The 26650-nt window shown below is 38.4% G+C and overlaps 1 protein-coding gene across 2 annotated transcripts in view; it reads left to right on the top strand.

Annotated features, from left to right (window-relative positions):
* PDE1B (phosphodiesterase 1B) overlaps positions 1–26650 on the top strand; it is a 1856783-nt gene that overhangs the window by 1784780 nt on the left and 45353 nt on the right. For both annotated transcript variants that reach the window (XM_044083973.1, XM_044083974.1), the window contains exon 12: positions 2380–2500. In XM_044083973.1, coding sequence (XP_043939908.1) covers positions 2380–2500 — 121 coding nt within the window. The remainder of the gene's footprint in view (positions 1–2379; positions 2501–26650) is intronic.

Here is a 26650-nt window from a genome sequence, read left to right as displayed (position 1 = left end):
GACTATGCAAAGTCCAGTATTTGTAGAGCCAATTCTCATGTGACATATTTTGGACACACAAATCTGTTTCACCTAGTTTTCTCCGGGTTCCTATTAGAACGACGAAAACGCGTTTTGTTTCTGTCTTGCAGTGGCAATGTGTAAGTTAATTAATAAAAATGCATGCTCGCTTAAATTGCATTATTCTAGCAACTTTCTAAGTTTGTAAGATTAATATTTAATATCTGTCCCTATTTTTGAGCCTTTGACCCCCCCATGATTTTAGTCGACAGTAGACCAAAGATAGTTTGCTAGTGGACCTACTGAAATGGAATTGACTCATTGCAGCCTAGTGACACTTCCGGATGTTTCTGCAGCTGCATCCTATTGGCACATCAAGAAGTCTAATACAGCCTGTTCATATTTGGATTAATAATTCCAAAACCATAATACATACAAGCTACTGAAAGATTTCATCTTAAAGCTCACATGATAGGCAGCACAAATGCATTAATATTTGGCCTCTGTCTAGTGCTGTTAAAGTGATATTGATTGTTGTTCATATACTATTTATTTACATTGCCATAGTTTTTATATTTTTCTAAATGTCTCATTAATGAAGTAACATTATATGAAAGCTTATGGATGGACAAACAAAATGCTGAGTGTGTGTGTGTGTGTGTGTGTGTGTGTGCGTGTGTGTGTGTAGCTTTAGATTACTGAGATATTGTAAGTTGTTTAGAAAATATTACAGAATTAATATTTGCTGTATTTATTGTGACTTACAAAATCCAGTTTAAGACCTAGAATCTAATCAGCATTATCTGTTTAAAAATATATTTTTGTGCTGAACAGTTTGCCATTTACATTTCTTTAGTAACCCTTATGCCTCCAGAGATGTTAAAATTTGTTTGAAATGTGAGGACATTTCTTTGTTTTTTTCAATAAACTCAAGATGCAGTCATTGGAAGTTAGAATACAAACCTCAGGGTTGCACTGAAGTGAATGAGTTAAAGACAGAGTAAGTGACTTTCCACTGCACAGATGCGGACCTTCCTGAGAGGTAGCTTTTGATCCATTTTATTGTGTCATGAGTTATGTTTAGCTGGACCATCCCTTTAATAAGTAGACTGCAGGAGAAGTATCAAAGGCTTTTGAGAGGTCTAGAAAAATTTATGCAGATATTTTGTCATTATTCAGATCGGAGTTGATTCTGTTTAGGAAGCACAAAAAAGCTTTATCAGTACAATTGCCTAGTCTAAAACCATGCTGAGTTGGAGTTAATAGATGGTTCTTAAACGGTTTACTATCAGATGTTCGAATCGAACTCCGTCGACTGCACATTTGTTGAACACGGAAATTCGAAAACAGTAATGTCGACAACCAAAAGCCATCCTAGAAACGGGTTTTAACATGGGTCGACATAGGGGAGAGGTTTGTAGTTCAGCAATAACAGTGAACACCTATCTCAACCCATGTTAAAACCATTCCTAAGTTGGCTTTTGGTTGTCGACATTACCATTTTCGAATTTCCGTGTACGACAAAAGTGCAGTCGACGGAGTTCGATTCGAACATCTGATAGTAAACCGGTTAAGCAGATGTTTGAAGAGTGCCTCTGAATGCCTGCACCACAAGAGAGTGGGGAGTGTAGACAGAAGGCAGGAGAGAGAAAAATGTGTAGGTTGTAGTTCTAAGGAAAGAAAATTGTTGTCTGCAGATAGCCAACACACTGCAGAAGTGTTACAGTTGTTAAATCAGTCAGTGGATCCTGCCAGCCACCACAGTGTGCACCATGTGAAATGGTGACAAAAAGAAAAAAGACTGATAGTAAAGAACAGAGAGAGAGAGAAATAGAGAGAGATAAAGAAAGTGAATGCAATAAAACAACTGCAGTTACTTCTGTAACATAATATTACTTCCACATGATTATCCTACTGCAGCATGACTGGAGGTCTAAGGAAACCTATCAAATCCAGTAAGATCAGAGTGCTATGATGCTAGGGAAGAACTTTCCACAAAATTCTAAAAATTACCTACTGTAAATATGATCTGTTTTAAACCTTGTAATTTTTAAAAGGAATTAAAAGTATGATTACATAAAAAATTAAAACTTTAAATTAAGTGAAATAATATAAGAATACTAAATATAAGAGAGATACAACTGAGGAAATACTTTTGCCACCCCTCATTTCCTAACTTTTAATACTGCAGCTTCAAATGTAGTCATTTATATTTTCAAAATGTACAGATTCTAGGAACAATAAGCACAGTATTTAAAAGCCTGTAATTGTGTACCATGACATTCCATCAGAAGCTTACACTAGCATGTTCAGATGCTGATTTAATCTATTGGTTTCTGCTGTTTATGTCATAAATAAGTCTGTGTTTGTCTGTTGCAGGTTTCATTGATTTTATCGTAGAACCAACTTTCTCAGTACTTGCTGACATGATAGAAAAGATTGTACTTCCCAGTGAAGATGACGAATCCAAAACCTTGGGTCGGCCCTTTCAGCAGAAAAGGTATTCTTTATTTGGCCTTGCATTTTTTATTAGTTCTTCTCACAACATCTTTAGCATTTGTACTTTTTAAGTAGTATGATTTATTCCTTTATTTTTATTACTTGTTGTAAATGTATTCATTTAGACCAGCTAAAGTATCAGGTAAATAAATAGAGGTAAAGTCTGCTACATACTAGACTCTTAGATACCCCGGGGCAGATGGCTCTAACAAGGGTAAATCACTAAGTCAGCAAAGTCAGACTATTCAAGGCCCTTTGACCAAAACATGCTGCTTCTAGTCAAATGAGACGAGTTAAAACAATGCCATCTCACAGTGTTTTTAGTTGCCTCCAAGCTGTGACAGTCATGTGATTAAATTTGTTGTACATGATACTTCCTAGAAACAATCGATACTTCCTGGAAACAATCTATGTATCAAGCTTATCAGAAGTGAACTGAATAAAACATGTTATGATTCAAATAACATTGGGCACTTTTTCATAAGCTAAGAACTTATTTATTCTGCGAGTTACACATAAGCTCATTATATTTGACTGCAAAAGTGGTTCATTTTGTACGAAATTAGTTGACTAAGTGGCGAACTCTGCTGAATGCGTGATTGATTTTAATGATGGGTAAGAGCAGTTAATTAGTACAAAACACTGGAACAATATAGCAAAGTTAATATCAGGAAAGCTGCCATCAATGTTCTTGTACAACTCAAAGCCCCGGGGTTTCAAAACCAAAAGTGCTGTGAAGTGAAGCCTTTAAAGCTATAATGGATCATAACAATTCCTCAAGACATTTAAAATTGAAATGGTAGTACACAAAAGAGAGCATTAATGGGGAATGTTTTTCACAATAAAAGAAAGATAAGTGTTTTTACAAGGATGCAACCTCTCCCTGTCCTCTGCACCCCCATATCTCTGTACCTCTAAATGTAATAATTTGGAAATCATGGAGCTGTGGGCATAAGAGGTAACATTCTTACCTCGACAGTTCAGAGATCTCATTCAAAACTCTAGCTGTTCAATGATGGAATTAGGATTCAATTAAATGTAATCGATGACTCCTGTTCCAATTATATTCATTAAGCAGACATGTGTCCTTCCTGTAAAGATTTTGCAAAATCACTTAAGCCCAGACCAATTAAAATTGCATAATCATACTGTTTTTTTTTTTTAAAGGAATCCAAAGAGAGATCAATAAGGATATATTTGGCTGTGTGATAGAATTGTGTAGCCTGGTGGAATATTAGCATTTCAAGCACTGGCAAAAATGTTAAGAGGCAGACTGTATATATGGTAGGCAGGGCCGGTGTTAGCATTTTGGAGGCCCCCAGCAAATCTCAGGTTTGGGGCCCCCTAGGCACTTCAGTCAAACTATCACCCTGTCACTGCGACCCCTCAGAAGCAGTCTTTTAGTTCATGCTGCATCTGTGCAGTAACTGAGACCTGTTTCAAGGCTCCAGAGAGCACCCCTGCAACACCAGGCTACAACTCTTACCACACTTTTCGGCCACCAAACCAGGACCGAAGCACTAAAGGCGGAGGAGTGTCCATATTCACCAAGGATATTCACACCTCCAAGCTCATTGTCCAACACAATGCATCGGAAATTCTACAGGTGCAACTAACATTAGGTAAGACTGCAATCCAAATTGTAGCTTGCTACAGATCCCCCACCATGCCCCAAGATTTTCACTACACCTTTCTAAACATACTAGAAAATATTAAGATACAACCAAACACCGTAATACTGGGTGATTTCACATACCCTGCCATTAATTGGAAAACTACTTGGGTACCAACACCTTTGCCCAACGGTTCTTGGAATTCATAAATTCCAATGCCCTGGATCAACTAGTCCATAGTCCCACCAGGGGCTCAAATATCCTAGACCTGGTCATTACCAACATGGGAGATTGATGCTCCACACCAGTGCTCCCCACCTCATTGGTCAGGTCTGACCATAAACTAATCACCCTTGATGTCCACATCCTACCCCCCCAAGTAGGGAAACCTCCATATAAAAACTTCTCCAAAGCCAACTTCATGCTACTCAGGTCAAAAGTGACAAACTTCATGACACCCATGCAGACAGGAACTGAAAGTTTGACTGCTGAATCTTACACTAAGGCACTGTACAAGCACATCCACTCATGCATGAATCATGCCATTCCAAATAGAACCAAGACGGTCTCCTCCAAAAAAAGGAACCCAATCTGGTAGTTCCCCCTGCCATAAACAAACTGTACAACAGATGGAAGAAACTGTTGCAGAAAAGAAGAAAATCCCAGGATGCAAAAAAACTCCCTTACCAGCCTCAGTAAGAAGCTGAGATCCCCTCATAAAATCCTCCAAAGCTAGTTATGAAAATAAAATTGCCAAAGATTCCAAGGACAACCACAAGGCATTCTATAGTTATGTCAAGAATTTAAATGGCAATGCTCAGTTTTGCTCTGAGCTACAACAGAATGGCATTAAATATACTGATTCCAAGGATATTGCCAATATCCTGGCAGATCGATTCAGTGCCAACTTCACCCCCCTCTTACACCCTAAAGGGCCCATCTCAATACCAAATGATTGCCAAATTCTGATAATCACGGCCACACAGGTAAAAAAAATGCACTCTCCAAAGCTAAGAATACAGCATCCATGGGACCAGATGACATCCCGGGCTGTGTATTACATGAACTACAAAATGAACTGGCACCTCACCTAAGTGTCACGTTTTATCATTGCCTCACCTCAGGCTTTGTGCCCAATGAGTGGCACACAGCTACAGTTATCCCACTCCACAAGGGGGGATCCACCTTGGATCCTGGGAACAATCATCCCATCAGTCTGACAAGTCTGATCTGCAAAGCCATGGAACTTATAAACAAAGACATTGGCAACCTTCAAACACTGGACCCTACCCAGCTTGGTTTCGTAAAACGCCGATCTTGTCTCCTCAACCTGAATGACTTCTTTGAATCAGTCTCCAGAGCCGTGGATGAGAGTAAGGCGGTCCACACAGCCTATCTGGACCTCGCCAAGGCCTTCGACACCATCCCCCAGTCTGGAATCATAGATAAACTTACTAAGTTGGGCATTAATCCCTACGTCACTTGATGGGTTGCCAACTGGCTTACTGTAAAAGTAGCTAACTCAAACTCCAGATCCAGACAAGTGACAAGCGGAATACCTCAGGGTTCAGTACTGGGACCGCTCTTGTTTGGCATCTACTTCTCTGAAGTACAGGCCAACACTAAGGGACTCTGGCTAACAAAGTTTGCTGATGACTGCAAACTGGGAGCCATTATTGAATCCGCAAATGATGTGGATATTCTACAAAAGGCCTTTACAGAAACAGATGCTTGGTGCCAGAGCCATGGGCTCAAGCTCAATGCTAAGAAATGTATAGGTATCCCCTTTGGGAAAAAACATGTACCCATGAATTACCACAAGTGGCAGTACACTAAACACTGAAAGTGTGATAAGGGACTTAGGGACACAGGTGGACAGTGGTCTCACCTTCGATAACCACATATCCACAACAGTCAGGAAATCCTTCTATGTGGCACACCTCATCACTAAGAGCTTTTCATCTAGAAAAAAGGAGGTCATTGTCCCGCTGTACTCATCCTTCATTAGACCCACTATAGGAGTAGAGCTTCCCATTTGGTATGTACCTCACAAGACATCTGCAACAACTGGAAAGGCCACAGAAATACCTCACTAAAAGAATCACAGGCCTAAAACAGATGCCCTGTGCTGACTGTCTAAAAACCTCCAGCTATACTCTGTCGCATATCACTTACTCAGAGACAATCTCTGCTTAACATGTACAAGGCCATGTCAAGCCCAGTGCTGTTAGACATGCTACACTTAAAGAAATCCCAATCCCTCAGAGCCACATGCTCCAGGGATCTAAACCTGGTCATCACAATGAATAAAACATGCTGGGGGGATATGTTCCTGAACCATAGACTGCCCATACATGTCAAGCTGCGCACCTCTTTGGCTCTCTTCAAAAGTACAATATCCAAACAGAAGAGGCTCACCACGACCACGTAATAAAATAAAACAATTTAATACTGCAGTAAAAGTAAGCGCTTTCACGTTTCAACAACGCTTCTTCAGACTTTAACAAACTGTGGTGAGCCTCTTCTGTTTGGATATTGCATTTTCTTAGTTCTGCAGAGGCTTTTTATCCAGTACTGCTTTGTTTGATTTGCCTCTTCAAAAGTAACCTTGACGACTGGATGGGAGATCGGAAATTCACCCCGGGGATCATGTCAATCATCCTGCTAAACAGGGGACCAGGGAAGTAAGTATTCTGTGAAGAAATAGCCAGGGAATTGTTATGGCTAGGCTTGTATAGGCCCTAGGGCCGATAGCCTAGTGCCAACCTATGAACAAAGATCTCCCCTAAGAAACAAAATATATTCATGTTGCAACATACATACCATGAAATACATAATTTATATTTATGGGTTTGTTATACCTCTCCACCTCCAAGTGCAATAAATATGTGCAAAGCTAAATATAATGGAGGTCACAGACCCAAAATATGGCGCTTATGAATTTAGAAAGTAGTAGGGTAATAAGCTTTGCATTAGCATTTATTTACTGAGAGATATGAAGTCCAAGACTGAAATGTATATCTTTTAGTGACTTCAACCCTCAATAATTTGCCGCAAAACCACAAATGTTTGTGACGAACAGACCAAATATACGAGGCAAATATATGGGCATTCTGCCAAAATCTGGAAAGTTGAAAGGTGTAGTATTTGTTTAGTTTGTGTAGGACTTAGAACACTGACTCCGCTTTTGACAAGTTTCAAATGTTAGTCCAAGGGAGAGCAATCTTTTTGGGTCTTTTAACTTTGCCTTGTCCCGTCTCCACACAAAATAGACTTGGCTGCCCGTACCATACACTGTTTAATCTCCAACTTGCTCTACGCAACATCTCTCGTGTCCTTGGTTTTGGCTCATATTTTCGCTCCGACCTTCTTAAACTCCCTGACACTTTCAGGAAAAAAAGGGGGTGGACTGTAATCATCAAATAAAGTCATTCACTACAGTTAGAGTTATTTTACTTCAAAAATGCATATTAATGCATGCACTCTAATTCTGTCAACGTTCTAAGTCAATGATACTAACATTTAAAAACTATCTCTGACTGGCTCCTGACACTATCTACACATGCTAAACAAAACATCTCACATCCAGTTGGTACAGCAGACTGCTAAATCCTGCTTTCCTACCTTAAACCTTTTATTTACCAGTTCAACCTCCTTATCCAGTGACAGGTTGGACATTATTACATGTCAAAAAAAAAAAAAAAAAGTTCTTTTCCTGGCTGCTGAAGCCAATCAGGTCCTGTGCTTACAGGCATGAAAAAAAAAAAAAAAAAGAGGAGGAAAACAGTTTGCAGTCGCGCAATGATGTTACTGAGCTGTGTGGACATCCAAAAGGTGCTTTGCTGAGCAAAGAGCGGAGAGGACAGAGAAACTCGCAGCTGCTGCATGGGGGCCCTCATTCACTGGGATGTAATCAGGGGCTCCCCGCGGCCGCGGGTTTCGCAGGTGCCTAACGCCGGCTATGATGGTAGGCTTGATAAAAAATATTTGGAAATGGTTTCTGTTTATTAAAAATAACCCTGTTAAAAGCCTCAGAGATGGTTATTCCCATAAAAACAGTAGAGTATGTTGTTAATAAGGTAAGCAGAGAATGTACATGAAAGCAAACATGTTTTCTTTAATAGCAAGATATCAGAAGTGGCAGTCATAGTTCAAGGAAACCAGCTAAAGGAAATGCCATAAGAAAGGTTATTCAGATTTGATCAGTGGACAACAAGACAGTGAGCACTTGATACAGAGAACAACATGCAATGTATCAAATGTGTATGAAGGGATCAGTGCAATTTGCCTAAGTAAGACAAAATGGAGAGTGACATGGAATGTGTAGAATAGGAGTTTCAATGCTCAGAAACAAAAGGTATGGCTAAAAGGACTACAGCATTACATAGGGCAGCTTTTATGTAGTTGGGTGAGTCAGAAGATAGAATTCAAAAGACATGGTCACTTCTTCCAATGGAACTAGTTCAAGCAGGTCATTTGACTGAAAAATGTGATGAATTTCAGAGGTTACAATTGATAAATTGTTTTCATCAAAACAACTCAAACTCAGAACTTGATACTGCAGCAGCAGCAGTACTTATCATTTCCTCTGCAGGCCATAATGAAACCCATATATATATATATATATATATATATATATATATATATATATATATATATATATATATATATATATATATATATATACACCACTAAATCAATCAGGGTACTAGCAAAGATATATATATATATATATATATATATATATAGATAATAATCTTAGTCTGAGGGTAAAATCAAGGGGCCAGATACTTGTAATGGATAGACATTGGATTAATGTGTGTGTGAGTATAGCTGGGTAAGGTCAGCACACTATGGCAAAGAAAACACAAGAAAAAATAAATATAGTATTTCATTAACTTTTTATATATGACATCACAATATGAACAACAGCTGTGGGCTGCATGATTCAACATGCAAGATGGAAGATGGATAAGAGGTACCTAAGCTTTATAATATGTTACAGTGAGAACAAAATCAAACTTTGAGATCACACTTTTAATATTTTATCAAATATTTTGATAATACACCATAATGGATCAGTGTAGGAATAGGTATTGAACTGTGAATAAGTCCTTTGGTTGACCAAAGATACAGTAATAGCAGATACTTTGCTTATGAAAATGATATGTTGCAGGAGTTTCTGAGCCTGGAAAGGCCATCATACTGGAATCAAGGTCCTTGGTAATAAGTAAGTGCAAATTATCAAAGACAATATCCAATAAGGAAACAGACATGACCCACATACGCTACATGTGACATTGTACTGCAAACTGCAGCAGAGGTTTCCACTAAAACAATATCAGCAGTGTTGTTAATGACTCAGAATGCGAGTCCGGGCAGAGCATACTGAGACCAGACATTCAAATAAACACAATACACACACACACACACACACATGTGTGTGTGTGTGTGTGTGTGTGTGTGTGTGTGTGTGTGTGTGTGTGTGTGTGTGTGTGTGTGTGTGTGTATCTATTGTGAAGATTGGGTAGAGATGGGTGAAGGCTGCCAGCCTAGCCAAATAGAATTTGATTCATAATTCTGGCATTTGTAAAGAAATGCTTTCAACAATGTGGCAACATTGACATTTGCTGTAAGGTAAACTAAGTCAAGCATTTCAAATCTTTCTTTTGAAATTAAAATTATTTCATCACTGCCTTTGAAGTTTTACAATTTGGCTCGGTCCGGCTAGATGAAGGCTTCCTGCCTATTGTTTTAAGGCTAAAGTTAATGACCAGAATTTACATGTGGAATGCCCTTTATTGCTCTAAGTGTAAAATAATGTAAATGCAGTTTCTGTATGGCTTGGGAACCAGGAAGGTGTAAAAGATGATGTAATGTTTAGCAGAACTGCAGTTTCAATTTAAACAGTGAGAACCTGAGATTATGAAGCATTTTTGTCTTGATATCCAACCTACAGCACTGCCTGTTGTCTTAAGTAGGTTATCTTAAAAGTGTGTTTTCTTGTAGAAATAGCTAGGACTATAAAGATTAGACTATGCTTTTCTGTTATGTCAGAACTGTACTACTGAATTATTTTAAGTTTCTGTGTGATTTCTGAACTCTTGAATAGCACTGTGGTGTAATAGTATTGTCTTGTGTTTTTAGTATTTATTATTAAACATTTTTAAACCCTTTTCAACTGTGGCTGGTTTATGTAGAGATAAATTAAGCTCTAGAGTATATTGCATGCTTATAAGTGATCCTGGACTAAGCCCTTCCAATAAGCCTTGATTGCTTAGTTACACTACTATTGGATAATAATATTGCACAGTAATAAATGGACACCCTTTTAAGGGCCTTTGGGTAGCTGCTAATTATTAGCTGGTGGTGGCAGTAATTACTACTGTATAGTCTGGCTAAAGGGGCACAGCTGGAGAATCTGTGTCAGCCTTTCCCAGGAATGTCTGTGAAGTTGTATAAATACTTATCTCAAAGTGTGTGTGTGTGTGTGTGTGTGTGTGTGTGTGTGTGTGTGTGTGTGTGTGTGTGTGTGTGTCAGCTACTTCAGCAGGGACATGAAGCACTGGTTGGACAGAGTGGGTAGCTTGCTAGCTAGGCTGAGATCTGGACCCTATAGCTGTGCCAGTGGGGAGTCTTATTGGGGACCTGGAGAGCAAGGGAGCAACCAGCCCCAGACTGACTGTGATCTCTGTGTGCACTTAGGGAAAATTGTACTTTACTTTGTGTATTTGTTATCCTTTCCTCTTATATGAGATGCCCTCTCTGGTGTTAGTGGTGGGGATTGAGGCTCCTTGATTGCTGGGCCAGGGCACGGGCATCACATCTCTCTCTCTCTCTCTCTGTATATATATATATATATATATATATATATATATATATATATATATATATATATATATATATATATATATATATATATATATATATATATATATAGTTTCACTTCTAAACCTCAAAATTTCAAAGCATCGAACCTCTAATTAATAAAAACCAGAGGATCGAAGGTTTGAAATATCTAACCTTGTCAATGGGGATCACCGTACAGTGTGGTACAGGAACTTTACCATTCTCTTTACTGTAGTGTGATCTCAGAGTTGGTATATTTAAGTAGCAGGGGGTGTGGGGGGCACAGAGGAGCATGCCCCACTGCAAAAACATGAAATAAGAAATATTCACATTTTAGATATTTTTTTTATTTTAGGTTCAATATTTCAAATCTTCGATCTTCTGGTCTTCGATAATTAGAGGTTTAAGGCCAACCCACTTAGTTTCTTAATCTTGAATTATCTTCTGTTCCTCATTTCTCCCTTTCCACTTTACTAAAAAAAACACTTTACTGGAATCTACCATTGCTAGAATCTCCGTGTGTTCTGACTGAGTGTGCTTCTCAAACAATCTGGAAATATAGAGCTGATAAGTATATTTTTGGCACTTTTTAACTGTACAGAGTTGAATAAAACAATAATTGAATTCAGTTCAGAATACCATTTGAATACATTGCATTTATTTAAACTGTATTTGCTTTGATATTGCTACAGCTCAAGTGTTCTAGCTTGAACTGCATTTGAATTGTTTGTAGTGCAGTTTTAGCTGCTTTTCTGTAAAAAAAAGAAAAAAAAACTTCTAAGCTTGTTCCCTGCCTTTCCTGTAATTGGTCTAGTCCAGAAACAGATTTGCTATATCCAGAACTGTTTGTAAGCTTCTGAGGCCCCCCCAAGCCTTTCTGTGTTGGAGGGAAGCCTTCTATGTTATCACTGGGAATGGAAAGCACTAGGTAGCCTATCTACCACAAGAAGAGTGGTTTCTGGTCCAGAAATTGTAGTTTATTGGCTGTTTGGGCAGTTTTTCCATCTTTCAACTTTCTGGTTTAAAAGCCTGCATTCACTCTTGTTTCCCACCTTTCCTGTAACTAGTCTAGTCCAGATACAGATTTTGCTGTATGCAGGACTGCTTGTAAGCTTTTGAGCAATGCCAAAAGGTCTGCTCTTCACTTTTTCCCATAGATCTGCTAGTTCTCTCCTCTTCTACGCTTTTACTACCTTATTAGTCTAGCACTTTACCAGACTTCTTGTAGCAATTATTGTAGCACACAAAAGTGCTACCAGCACTAAACATTCTACAAAGAAACAGCTCCAGTATTTATTATTAATGCCCACCCCTCCAGGCATGTCTAAAGGTCAGTTCCCTGTGCTTTCTCCTATTAACCTGGTGAACTTGGGCATCCTGAGGCAATGTAGCAACTGCCTTATGTACAATGACAACCCTCTCTTCTTACCTTCCAACACTCAGACTTGTGAGAGATGCACTTATATATCCAAATTGGAAGCCATGCACTCTCCAGCCAAGACCGGAATTGCTGGTCAAGAGGAGAAGGTCAACACTTGTACCACACCACATTAAACACATAGCCCTCCAGAACACACACCAGCACTGCCTTCACATAAAAACACAAACCACCCACTCTAAGGCAGAAATGCACTTGACTACCACAACACTAATCATGAGACAGATAACTCTCCTAAACAGTGTGCCCCTCAACCAAAGCCCCTAAGGCAAAACAGCATGCCCAACACTCTAGTCATAGGTGACTCAATAGTGAGGCACACCGATGTCCCACTCACTAGGTTGAATAGGGAGAAAGTAACAGTCAGCTGCTGTCAGGTGTCAAGATCCACCACATAATTCACGCACTCAGGTCCCTCAACAACAGGTATAAATATGACTCAGTCATTGTACATGTGGGTGTGAATGACCTGAAATGTACCTCTTTGGACTACATGAAAAGAGATATGGAGGAGCTCTTGAATTATGTAGCCCAGGTGGGTATGACCCTAGTCCTGAGCAGCATCCAACCATCACCCAGAATGATACCACAGTACAAGCAGAAAATGATTGATTTCAACAATTTATTATTTATTTTATTTTATTTATTTATTTTACATTTGTTGACCGGGCTAGTCTAACTGGATACATGTCCATTTTCAGTAGAGGCCCAGGGAGAAAAGCTCCAAGACACATACAAAATTCAATATAGAAAGTAGTAGCAGACCAAACTTAAAAAAACAGCTATTGTTACATAAAAAAAATTGTTATTAAAAAATACAGAATACAATACTCATAATGAGCATAACATGAGCAGTAAGCAGCAAAGGGTAATGTACAAGAGAGGGTACTATATACATATATACATAAATTTGATTTGCAATAACATGGTATATTGATTCTTTAAGGATAAGACTACAAAGATGTAGAGTGATTATCAGTGTGAAGGAAGAAAGTTAGTCAGGGTTAGTACAGGAGCATAACCAGTGTGTATTGAGAAATAGTTTTAGATTCTTTTTAAAAAGTGAAAACGAAGTCTGAGTTATGAGTTCAGTGGGTAGTAGATTCCATAGTTTTCCAACAGTATTAGAGAACAGGGAGTCACCTGCTGAGTTGTTGGATCTGCAATTATTGATCAGCAGTTTGTTTGAGGAGCGTACGTTCTTGAGATTATTGTAAGGGGTAATGAGGCTAGTGAGTATTGGAGTGTTGGTGGGTTGATACAGGGTCTTGTGGGCTATAGCTAGCTGGTGAAATTGAAGCTGGTTTAGAAACTCTAGCCAATCTAGTTGTTTTAGATTAAGACAGTGATAAATTCTGAAAGGACAGCTTGTAGCAAATCTAGCAATATTATTATAGGATGTTGCCAGTTTGTTGAGGTTGTTTTTAGAAAGATTAGTGTATATAGGTGAAGCATAGATTAGAGTGGAGATTAAGTGAGTTCTGGCTATAGCGGTCCTAGCTACTGGTGTCAGAAAGGGTTTGATTCTATAAAGTGATCCCAGTTTTTTGTTGACTGATTTTATTGTGCTGTTTATATGAGTATCAAAGTTGAGGTTGTTATCTATTGTTATTCCTAAGAGTTTAGTGGTTAGGTCGGAAGAAATAAGAGTACCATTATTAGATGTGAGTGTGAAATGTATAGGGGTGAACTTTCGGGTTGGTGTGAAGAGTAACGGTTTAGTTTTTTGGGGGTTTAGGAGGAGGCAGCAATTTGAGAACCATTGTTCTACAGTACTGAATGCCTTTTGGGTAAGAGACTGTAGTTCAGTTTGAGAAGGGGCTGAACAGATTATAGTAGAGTCATCTGCATATTGAATACAGATGGTGTGTGGAATTGCTGACTAAAGGTCATTAATATAAATGGAAAATAGGAGTGGGCCTAATATGGAGCCCTGAGGAACACCAAGGGAAATGGAAAGGTGATTAGAAAGTTTATTTTCCCAGAGTACAGCCTGCTGTCTGTTTTCTAGGTAAGATTTGAACTAATTTATGGCTAGAGGATTGAGTGAAAGGGATTTCAGTATGTGTAAAAGGAGTTGGTGATTAACCATATCAAAAGCTTTAGATAAATCAATGAAGACTGCAGAGGAAAGAATATTTTTATTACGGTTTTTGTTAATGCTGTCTGTGAAGGACAGCAGGGCAGTGGTGGTACTGTGGAGAGGTCTGAATCCATGTTGACAGTTGGCAAGTAAGTTGTTATGGAGAAGGTGGTTAAGTAGTTGCTTATGGATGCACTTCTCCATTATTTTTGCAAGAGGAGATAGAGCTATAGGACGAAAGTTAGAGAAGTCATTGGAGTTCCCACCTTTATGTAGTGGGATGATATGAGAAATTTTCCAGATAGATGGGATAGTTCCTTCACTTATGGTTCTGTTGATCAGAATGGAAATGGGATAGGCAATGGCTTTAGCTCCTTTTTACAGGAATTCTGCCGGGAGTTGGTCAGCTGAGGGGGTAGTAGGTTTTAATTTTTGGAGAAGGGAGCAAATAAAGGAAGTAGACACTGGTTGTAAATGAAATGATGGGGATGGGTTTGTAGTAGAAGTAGGCAGATTTGAGGTATCAGGAGATAGATGGCTAGCAAGAGTTTGGGTGGCATCTGTGAAGAAAGAATTGAAGGCATTAGCAGCATGTGTGGGATTCTCGGGGTTAGAGCCTAGTGGGTTGGGAGTGATAGGTTGACCTGGGTATAGAAGTTTGTTAATGCTAGTCCAAAACTTTTGTGGTTCATTGTGGTAGGTTTGCAGTAATTGGAGGTAAAAGTTCTTTTTGTCTAACAGGATGGCTTTTTTTGTATTATTTCTAAGTTGCCTAAAGGTTTGGTGGTCTTAGGATTCTTAGTAGTATGCCAACAATTGGCTAAGTTTTTGGTGTCATTCCAAGGGGATCCAGTATCTGTCTGCCTGGGATGACATGATTGACAGAACTTGATGCTTTGCCTGAGATGGCCTGCATCTATCACCCCTAGGCTTCTGGATACTAGCCAAGGCTCTTGCCACCCCTATAGTGCCTTTTTTAGGCGGTGTTCCAAAGACCAAATTACCACCATAACAGCTACAAACAAATGCAATCTGAGGGTCATGCTGCTCAATGCTAGAAGTCTAAATCTCAAAATGCACTCACTCGAAGCACTCCTAAAAATGGAGAACATCAACATTTTTTCTGTAACAGAGACCTGGTTCAAAGCAGCAGAAAGCACCCCTGCACTACCAGGCTATAAATCATTCCACACATTTCAGCCCCAGAACTTGGACCGAAGCTCCAAAGGGAATGGTGTTTCCATATTCATAAAGGATGCACACACCTCCAGACTGGTAGGCCAACATAACACATCAGAGATACTCCAGGTGCAGCTAACATTGGGTAAGACAGCGATTCACATCGTAGCCTGCTATAGGTCCCCAGCCATGTCCCAAGACTCACAATCAGTGTTCCTGAGCACTCTGGAGAATATTAGGGTCCAACCTAACAGTCTCATACTGGGCGACTTCAACTACCCCTCCATTAACTGGAAAATCAACTCATGTACCAATACACTTGCCCAATGTTTCTTGGAATTCATTAATTTCAATGCCCTGGACCAGCTTGTTCTTACCCCCATTAGAGGTAGCAACATCCTTGACCTGGCCATTACTAACATGGGCGACCATTGCTCTACACCAATAGTCAACTCCACCCTGGTTAGATCTGACCACAAACTAATCACCTTGGAAATCCACATCCCAAATCACCCCCACCCCCCTGCAAAGGTAACCACCATGAAAAGCTTCTCCAAAGCTAAATTTGGGCTCCTAAAAACAGAGCTGGTTAACCTCACGGCACTCATGCAAATGGAGAATAGTTGCATGACCGCTGAATTATACACCAATGCACTGTATGAACATGTACACAAATGCATGACTCTTGCCATACCCAATAGAAGCAAGACGCTCTCCTCCAAAAAAAAGAAATCCAATCTGGTGGTCCCCTGTCATAAACAAACTCTACAACAGAAGGAAGAAACTGATGCGGAATAAGGTGAAGTCCCAAGACTGGAAAATCTCCCTTATCAGCCTCAACAAAAAGTTGAGATCCCTCATCAAATCCTCTAAAGCTAGCTATGAAAACAGAATTTCAGCAGATAGTAAAGACAACCACAAGGCCTTCTATAGTTATGTAAAGAATCTCCACAGCAGTACCCAGATTTGCTCTGAGCTACTGCACAATGGTACCTCCTATACTGAGACAAAAGATATATTCAATATACTGGCCAACAAATTCAGTGCCAACTTTACACCTCTCTCCTCCCCCCAAAGGACCAATCACAATACCAGTAGATTCCCAGGCACTCAGTATTACTGCTGCACAGGTTAAAACAGCACTGTCCAAGGCCAAGAATACAGCATCTATGGGAACTGACAATATCCCTGGCTGTGTTCTACATAAACTACAGAGTGAACTGGCACCACACCTGTGTGCCCTATTCAGTCACATCCTCATCTCAGGCTTTGTCCCTACTGAATGGTGCACTGCTACAATCATCTCTCTCTCCACAAAGGAGGAGCAAATACAGACCCTGGGAACTATCGCCCCCATTTGCCTGATGAGTCTGATATGCAAAGCTATGGAGCGCATCATCATGGACCTAATAAACAAGGATATAGGGAATCTCCAAACTCTGGATCCCACAGAGTCTGGTTTTGTGAAGGGTAGATCATGCCTGCTCAACCTGGTTGACTTCTTTGAGTCAGTTACCAGAGCTGTGGATGAAGGCAAGATGGTTCATACAGCCTACCTTGATCTGGCCAAGGCCTTTGATACCATTCCCCACTCAGGAATCATAGAAAAAAAATCACTAAGCTAGTCATCAACCCCTATATCACTAGGTGGGTTGCAAACTGGCTCACAGATAGAACCCACAGTGTGAAAGTAGCTGACTCCAAGTCAGACTGGTGACCAGTCATGAGTAGAGTACCACAGGGTTCGGTCCTGGGTCCTCTCCTGTTTGGTATCTACTTCTCTGACGTCCAGGCCAATACGAAGGGACTCTGGCTGACAAAGTTCGCAGATGATTTCAATTTGGGAGCTATTATTAACTCCCCAAGTGATGTTGACATCCTGCAGAAAGGCCTCACTAAGACCAACGATTGGTGTCAGAACCATGGCCTTAAGCTCAGTGCCAAAAAAATGTGTCATCATTCCCTTTGGGAAAAACTCAGTTCCCATGAATTACCACATCAATGGTAGTCCACTGAACACAGAAGGCATTATAAGAGGTCTGGGGACACAGGTTGACAGCAACCTCTCTTTTGACCACCACATTGCCACTGTGGTCAGAAAATCCTTCTCTGTGGCACATCTCATTACTAAGAGTTTTGCATCCAGGAAGAAAGAGGTCATTGTCTCCCTCTCCTCTTCCCTCATTAGGCCAATCATTGAGTATAATGCCCCATTTGGCATGCACCTCACTAGACACCTGCAACAATTGGAGAGGCCACAAAAGTACCTCATAAAGATGATCCTAGGCCAAAACACTTGTCCTTTATGGACAGACTCAAAAAACTCCAGCTATTTTCTGTCTCATATCACCTACTTAGAGGTGATCTCTGCTTGACTTACAAAGCCATGTCTGAGCCAGCTCTCTTAGAAATGCTACATCTAAAGAAATCCCAATCCCTCCGCCCCACACACTCCAGAAACCTCAACCTCATTACCACAGTCAACAGAACATGCTGGAGGGACAGGTTCATAACCCAGAGACTGCCCATGCTATGGAATAGACTTCCCATACATGTCAAGCAGAGCACCTCACTGGCCCTCTTCAAGAGAAATCTTGATGAGTGGATGGGTAATAGAAAATTCACCCTGGGATCACTCCAGTGGCTCTACTTGACAGAGGCTTGGGGAATTATGGTCGGGTGGCACGATGCCAGGGTAATCCTATGGGCTAGGCTTGTAAAGGCTCCAGGGCCATTAGCCTAGTACACACCTATGAAATTTCTAGCTTTAGAAGTAAAACCATATATATATATATATATATATATATATATATATATATATATATATATATATACATATATATATATATGTGTGTGTGTGTGTGTGTGTATTTTCAAGTGCTTGAATTATCAGATATAGTTTTTGAAAAAGGACTTTTCGAATGTTGCACTGTTTAGGTGCAAAAGATAGGTAAACAGTGGGGATTAGGGAATTTGCCCTTTCTCAGTATCAGAGTTGGTGAATATAATTAGTAGGAGGTGGGTGAAGGGCAAGGAAAACATATTTTTTGTTTTTCTTTAAATCTGTGTGAGATGGACAACCACATATATAACCAGTGAAAGGGCAACCACCAAGGGTTGTACCCTGAAAAGGAGGTATGACTGCAGTTGTGCACCACCCATGATGGGTGATATATCACATGGATGATGAACTCCTACATTACCCTTATAGAGACAGGTAATGAAATGATTTTCCCTAAAACCAATATCATATACAGCACAAAGCCCAAAATGGAGAATTTTGTTCTGAAGAAAATTTACATTTTGGGCATTGTGGCATGAACCTGTAATCTAAGGTGCTTAGGCAGTCAAGGTTGCTGGATTGAGCCAGATGGTGTATGATAGACCAAGTATCAAGAAGTTAAACTTGGACATAGGGGCTCTGGAAATAGGGTAATGGAGATTATATGTTTGTTCATTTGTTTATTAAAAATATCTTGGGCACAGTTAACACTGGTCTCCCCTTTGCTGCATATTTGCCATAATTCTCAAATTCCATGTAATACTAGCATAATATAAGCTTACATGTATTGACCCATTTCATTATAAATGTAATATATACACAGCAAAATATATGGAAACATGTACCATTGCAAAAGTTAGTCCAGAATTGTGCAAATGGCAGAAGGAATTTGAAAATAAATTGATTTAAGTACAATGGGAGGCAATAAAAAACAATATTAACAAAAATAACAAAAACAAACAAAAAATAATAAACAAAAGGAATAAACAGAATCATTCAAAACACAAAGAAAAGTGAAACTTCTTTGCTAGAGCTCAAACTTTTGATTAACATCAAGAATAACCTTTTCAGAAAATGATTTAAAAGTAAAAAATACAGTACAGATGCCTGAGCAGGTGAATAAGAAAAATAAAAAGCCAGCAAAAAGCTTGTAATGAATTAAGACTTGCAGCACGAGTGAAAGATAATAAAATGTTGTTCTCGAACTGTATTATAGAAGCTAAAGAGCAACATGACTAATAACATTTAGAATTCCTCTTCTCCCGTCAGGTGTCACCACGGCAGATCAACTGTTTCCGTGTCTTCCTGTCCTCAGCATCTTGCTCTGTCACACCAACCACCTGCATGTCCTCTCTCACCACATCCATAAACCTTATCTTAGGCCTTCCTCTTTTCCTGTTACCTGGCAGCTTCATCCTTTGCATCTTTTTCCCAATATACTCTGCATCCCTCCTCAGCACATGTCCAAACCAATATAATCTTGCCTCTCTGGCTTTGTCTCCAAACCTTCCAACCTGGGCTGACCCTCTAATATACTTATTCCTAATCCTGCCCATCCTCGTCACACCCAGTGCAAATCTTAACATCTTCAACTCTGCCACGTAAGGGACTGAATTAGAATATATTTGCCAAATGAGTATGAATTCACACAGCTGCATGAGAAATACCTTACCAAAACTTTCAGTAATGGTATAATCAATGTTGAAAAAGGCACAACACTAATAGCTGAATAGATACATTTTAGAGGAGTGCAACATTTGCCTTTATATGATGCCACTAAGTGCTTTGAACCCGACTTTCCACAAGAAAATAGTATTGATCATATTTAAACTTAAATGATGAAATACTTCCAAAAGTGATGATATTTCAACTAGAAATTTACGTGATCATTGAACATTTATATTACAGTCCTGGTAAATATGTTTAGCTATAATTTAGAAACAGGACAAATACGTGATGATTAGAAATCCACTGTAGACAAAAACATGCATAAAAGATTTCAACATATTAACAAAATGAGTATATTTAACTTTGAATAATGCAATAATCATATGTCCCAATATTTGAGTAGATACTGAACAAACTTCATTAGGCCCTAAATAGCACAGGTGGATCCAGAAGTTCAGAAAGTATATGACTATGCTGAATGTTTCTGGTGATGCCAACTTAAACCAATGACTCTTCATTCACATTAAGAATGTATCTGAATTTTATGGCCCTATAGCTGCAGAAGCAAGTATTGGGATGTCAAGTCAAACATAACTTATTTTAACTCCCAAAATAACACACACTATAAGTATATGTTTATTTATTTATTTATTTACATTTGTTGACCGGGAGTGTCTAAAATGCACAAAAATATAGAGAGATGTTTAATACATACCATACAAAGCTATGGATGCTTGCAAAGACTATGAATTTTCAGTCCTAAACAGTGAAATAAAAAGAAAAATAATTCAGAGTTGTTCAGTGAAGTTAACAAGATTACATGGAGAATCATGTCATTCTTCAAATGACTTAGAGCACAGCAGAAACTGAAAAGTTCATGCCAAATGTGTATAATCATTGGTTTAAACTGGCATCACAAAACAGCTGTACAGTATCTATGTTGCATGTTAAGTATCCAGAAAAGCTACATACTACCACAAGCTAAATGACCAAATAAATACTCAAACTGTGAATGATAGCTTCCGCATTAAACTAATTGCCTATTATAGGAAATAGTCATTTGTCATGTGGAAAATGTTACTTTTTTGCGAGATTGTGTTATAGTGACATACATATAGAAACTTCAAGGATTGGGTTACATAGGTAAGATGCAGAGTTAATTTGTAAGATGCAGAGTTAATTAATCTGAATGTCAAGGTAGCCCTACAAAACAAATCATGCACAGCAAATTTCATGTACTTATATTTGTACAGTACTAGTGTAGTACTAACCACAACCAGAGATTAGTGTGTCCATCCAAAATAATCCTGTTTCTGTGCTGACTGACTTTGGGGCAGCAGTTAAGTAATGCAGTAAAGGTAATGTGTTCTCCATTTAATATTTTCAGACAATGCTAAAAAACAATACTTTTGATATCACCTGATATAATATTATAAAACCATTTCTAAGGGTAAAACCAGGCCACAACATCAGCAAATTCTAGAAAAAAAAACGAAAATAGAACCAAAGGTTGTTAATGGAACTAGAAACCTGCATTTAAGTTATCATTTGTCTGAAAATCTTGGACTTATAAAGACGTTGCATTCTTCAACCAGCAGCACCAAATACACCAGTTCCAAAACAACTGTAACAATGGTATGCTGAGATTTTCAAGGTTCAAATGTTAAAGAATTTCCAGGTAAATCTATAACATAGATAGTGATGTGACCCCTACCATTCAGCTTCATAGAATGACAACATTTTGCATAAAATCTAAAGTACAGCAAGAAATGTGCATTTATAAGAAACTGGTATCAAAGAAAGGGTTATTTGTTCTGTAAACTGGGTTTTATATTTATTATATCACCCAAAAATCAAGGAAAGGGAAGGATATTTGTAGCTAAGCATTTGGAAGACACTGTTATTTCAAAATTGACACATTTAACACTTGTAGAAGACATCATTTTAAATGTGAATGGTGTAATAGTTTTCAGTAAGTTAGATCTCTGATCATGATGCCCCCAGTCACCACTGCATCATTAAAGTCAAACAATTACATTTATTTACAAACCTATGATTGACATGATTGAAAAGCTGTACAAGAACAGATAGCATAAATTCAACTGCTGAGATGTTATAAAATACTATAAAAAGTATTACAGGGAATACTACATTTTCAATTTACATAAACTTCAACAAACTATAGAAAAATATAAATGTTATAAGAATATGTAGAAATGTGTACTTTTACATTTTCAGATAAAGGCATTTCTATTGATCTTTAGAAAAACAGAAGCTTTTAAGAATGTTTAATGTCCAAAATTGCCCCACCCCCCAACAAGTTTAATGACAGGACAAACTGCAGAGCTAAATTCTTAACAAAGTTTTCCAATATTAGAGCCACAGAGAGATTTAACCAAAAAAGCAACACCTTGAATATTGGTAGAGGTACACAGCTAAAATTTGAAAAAAATGTGCAAAACTATTTAATGTTGCAAGTGATTCCTTACTTTGATTCCATTAATGAAACTTAGCTAATGCTAAATAGCAGTCCTACTGACACAAAAATAGTGTGTCTTATATATGCCCAATGCCTATAGGTCATGCAAGAATACCTTGTAGTTACACAGAGAAAAGTATTCACAAACTTAGAGGTTTTAGCAGTGATGAGGAGCTCTTAAGCATTTCAAACTCTATTTATTTGTACATGTTTACCATCATAACTGATAATAAATGAAAATTATTTATAACCCAAGATTAAAGCACTTCTAATGATAGAGTGATTGTGATGAAGTTGAACATATTATTCGTTGATAGTTATTAATAAAAAGGGGATGGAAGCTTTAGAAGATTTTATGACCTGACTCTTTGCCAACATTGAATACAATAAATTTACAGAAAAAAGGCAGAAGAATATCTTGATTTTTTAACACAACATACAGTTCTCAAAGCCATCCTTTTGGAAAATATCTGAATAGATGCTAATAATAATTTGGAAGATGCTAATAATAATTTGGCTCTGCATAAAGAAATTGAATTTTATAAAACCGACAATTTGCACACAACAATTACTGAAGAAAGACCTCTGCCTTAACTTTAAGAAGGTTTGCAAAATTCCAGTATAGCCTCACAGTTTCAGATGAGAACAAGCACTTCTTAAGCAGGACAAGATTAATAATATCTAGTTTATTACAGACTATAACCCAGCTGTTTGCACTTAAAGCACACCGAAGATGTAAAGGGTCAAAACATTGCTTGGAGACATAAATATGGTTTCCAGATACTGATGAATGGTTTGAAGCCATACTTCAAAACTGCCTAACCTGCTATGCAAGTGTACCATGAAAGCTTCAGTTTCTTTAAAGGTGTCAGACTTACAAGTATGACCTTGGTGTGAAGTGAGTGCAATTTTTATATATATTTGCCAACAAAAGAACATCGCTAGGCAATTATAGATAATGACTTGTCTGTAGCACACTACCATAAATTGAATCAATTGCAGCCATATCTGCCATAACAATCTTTCTTAACATAGACAAAATCATTTAATTATTTTCTTATTAGAAGTACCGAAAATTGACAAAGAACTTTTTTGTGGAAAACAGTTTACAGACTTTGTTCAGCATTTGGATTTTAGACATGAAAAATAATACTATTGTGACCTCAAACAAATTGACTTATTTTGCTTCAATCTGCACTTTTTCAGAGCATTTGATAAACCTGGCTTAGTATAGGTAATCTAATCTGACAAACCCTCCACAGAGAACGTCACCATTCTTGTATGCCAAACAGAGCATCGTCCACATTTTGTCATGAAATTAAATACAACGCTATTTCAGCTAGGAACCCAATAGCATGAACAATCGTCTGTATGAAATGTCTGCCATGTCTGCTCAGGGTTCTAAGAGGCCTCTTAGTGATTATTAATTTATTTATGTATTCATCTGCTTACTTATTGCACTGTCAAGTATTACTTAAGTGGTCTTGTCTACTGATCCTTTTCATTCGCTACCTTGGTTGCATTCAAGATTGATTCACAATTTGCACAAGACAGCTTCATCACAAAAGAAGAAAAAACATACCCCGCGGTAGTGGTGCTGCGGTAGCGTTGTTGCCTCACAGCAAGACGTTGTCCTCCCGTTCGATTCTCAGCTAGAACGTCTTCTGTGTGGAGGCATGCGTGAATGAACATGCCTTCTTTGAATGTTGTGCATCAGGGCTGGTAACTCGGCACATAAAAATCCACTACCAAACATTAGCGGACCGGAGTTTCGCTGTGGCGACCCCTAACCGGGATAAGCCGAAAGACACAATAACATATATATATATATATATATATATATATATATATATATATATATATATATATATATATATATATATATAATGCAAATGTATTGATTTCTTATACGAACAGGGCAGACTGCATGTACTCTCTTAAAACTGAAATGTTACAGTTGTAATCAAATGAAACTTCCACTTTGAAGCAGTAGACATCTTTGTTGGTTTAGAATACAAAGTTTAAAAGCTGAGGTTGTGTGGGTTTCTCTTTATGACTTACTAGGATATAATTTTACTAAGAAGTGTTGTGTTTTTATTGCAGTACTATGGATGCAGCTGCAGTTACAGACTCTTACGTTTTACTACAGAGGATGCCACAGTTGTATATGTCATAGCAGTTATGTATCGAAATAAGTTACTTGCTATGTGCTCATGTTTAGATTTTGTACGGCACTATATGTACCTTGTCTGGTTGCATGTTTCTAATGCTGTCTCATAAGAGTCAGAGCCCGTAAAGTTTTTATTTTCTGTAATTGGTTTTAAACATTTAGAAAAGGACATCTAAATGTTTTCTGTCCTAAAATTAGGTGGATAAAAGGTGTGGGTAGAAAAGTTGTATTACTACTTTGCATTCACAGGCTATAATCTTAAGGTTAAAAAATCAAGTTTGTGTATAAGAGAAACTCCGTGATCCAGATACAGGAGTCTGAATTAGTGAGCACAGCAGACAAGTTGCACTTAGTTTGATTAGTATATATTTCGCATCTGTTTGTTAAAATTAGCAGTGTAATCTTGGGTTGTCAAGATTTATGAAGTGTAAGTGTTTCATTGAGCTTATGTCAAAACATCAAATGACACAAACGTCAGGAGTCCGTGCATTAAAAGCAAACATCATCTCCCAATCCATCAAAATAAGAACAAGTGTTCCCCCCTACAAAAACAACTGTATTTGTTTCAACTCCCGATCCCTCAAAACAAAAATAAATGTTTTGCAGAGGGACAACCCCCCTGCAACTATTATACCCCTTTATATTTTCTAACTCTCAAGATCACAACAATCCAGGAGAGGGTAAATCACCCTTACCTGCAGTATTCTGTGACTTCACCTGCCCACTCTCACAGCATATGTAACCAAACTACCTAAAAACACACACAAAACTGTAAGCTGCCCTATTGTAATACCAGCTTTAAAAAAGTATGGAAGCACAAAGTATCTAACCACTTTTGAAGCTGATGATTCAAGGTCCACTTTGCTTCTGGCTGCTGTTTGTGTTGAAGTGCGAGTGTGTACCTCTCAGCTGTTAAAGATGTTAAGTGTCATATTATAGCTCAGATTTTTGATTTATCCCTTCTGTATTCTGTAATTTTGTGAAATGAGGTGATGATTTATAGTCAACCCATAATGGTAGTCACCAAAGTCACAGAGTTGTTTTAATTCAAAAAATGTGTATCCTTTGAATTACTGTTATTGTTCCAACTTTTAAAACCAGAAATATAATTTACAATAATTATTTAAATATTTTGCCTCTGTTGCTGATTCTGGAGATAAGAAACTGAGAACTGTTTGGCAAGATATGTTACAGCTTTGAAACAGTTACTTGGCTTCCCAAATAGTACTTTGTTATCTGCTGCAGAAGGTTAATTATAACAGTGATACTGAAGAACCTGGCTATAAAAAGCAGTACAAGGTTCCTCACTACAACAAAGTTATTCTTCTCTTGATTTCAGAGCACTGTCAACATCTTTCCTATATTAAGGTGTTTGTAGGTTCATAAGCAGGTACTAGGCTATCTGCCCTAGGGCCTGTAAAAGCCTAGCCATAAAGATTCCCTGGCTTTCACCACCCAAAATTATTTTCCTGTGCCTCTGTTGAGAAGAGCCACAGAAGTGATCCCCAGGGTGTATTTCCTATCTCTCATCCAATCGTCAAGATTTTTCCTAAAGAGGGCTAATGAGGTGCTCTGTTGACATAAATGGGAAGTCTGTTCCAAAGTATGGGGAGTCTCTGGGACAGGAACCTATCCCTCCAGCATGTCTTGTTTATTGTGGTGACAAGATTTACGTCCCTAGAGCCTGTAACTCAGAGGGATTGGGATTTCTTTAAGTATAGCATGTCCAACAGCTCTGGATTTGACATGGTTTTCTATGTTAGGCAGAGATTGCGCCTGAGTAGACGATATGCGACAGAGTACAGCTGGAGTTTTTTGAGACAGTCTGCATAGGGCATCTGTTTGAGGCCAGTGATCCTCTTTGTGAGATATTTCTGTGGCCTTTCCAGT

The sequence above is a fragment of the Protopterus annectens genome, chromosome 9.part0 (assembly GCF_019279795.1).
Source record: "Protopterus annectens isolate FY-2018-M chromosome 9.part0, PAN1.0, whole genome shotgun sequence".
Lineage (NCBI taxonomy): Eukaryota > Metazoa > Chordata > Ceratodontiformes > Protopteridae > Protopterus > Protopterus annectens.
Note: the sequence above shows the minus strand (reverse complement) of the source record. Positions and strands in the feature narration are given on the sequence as shown.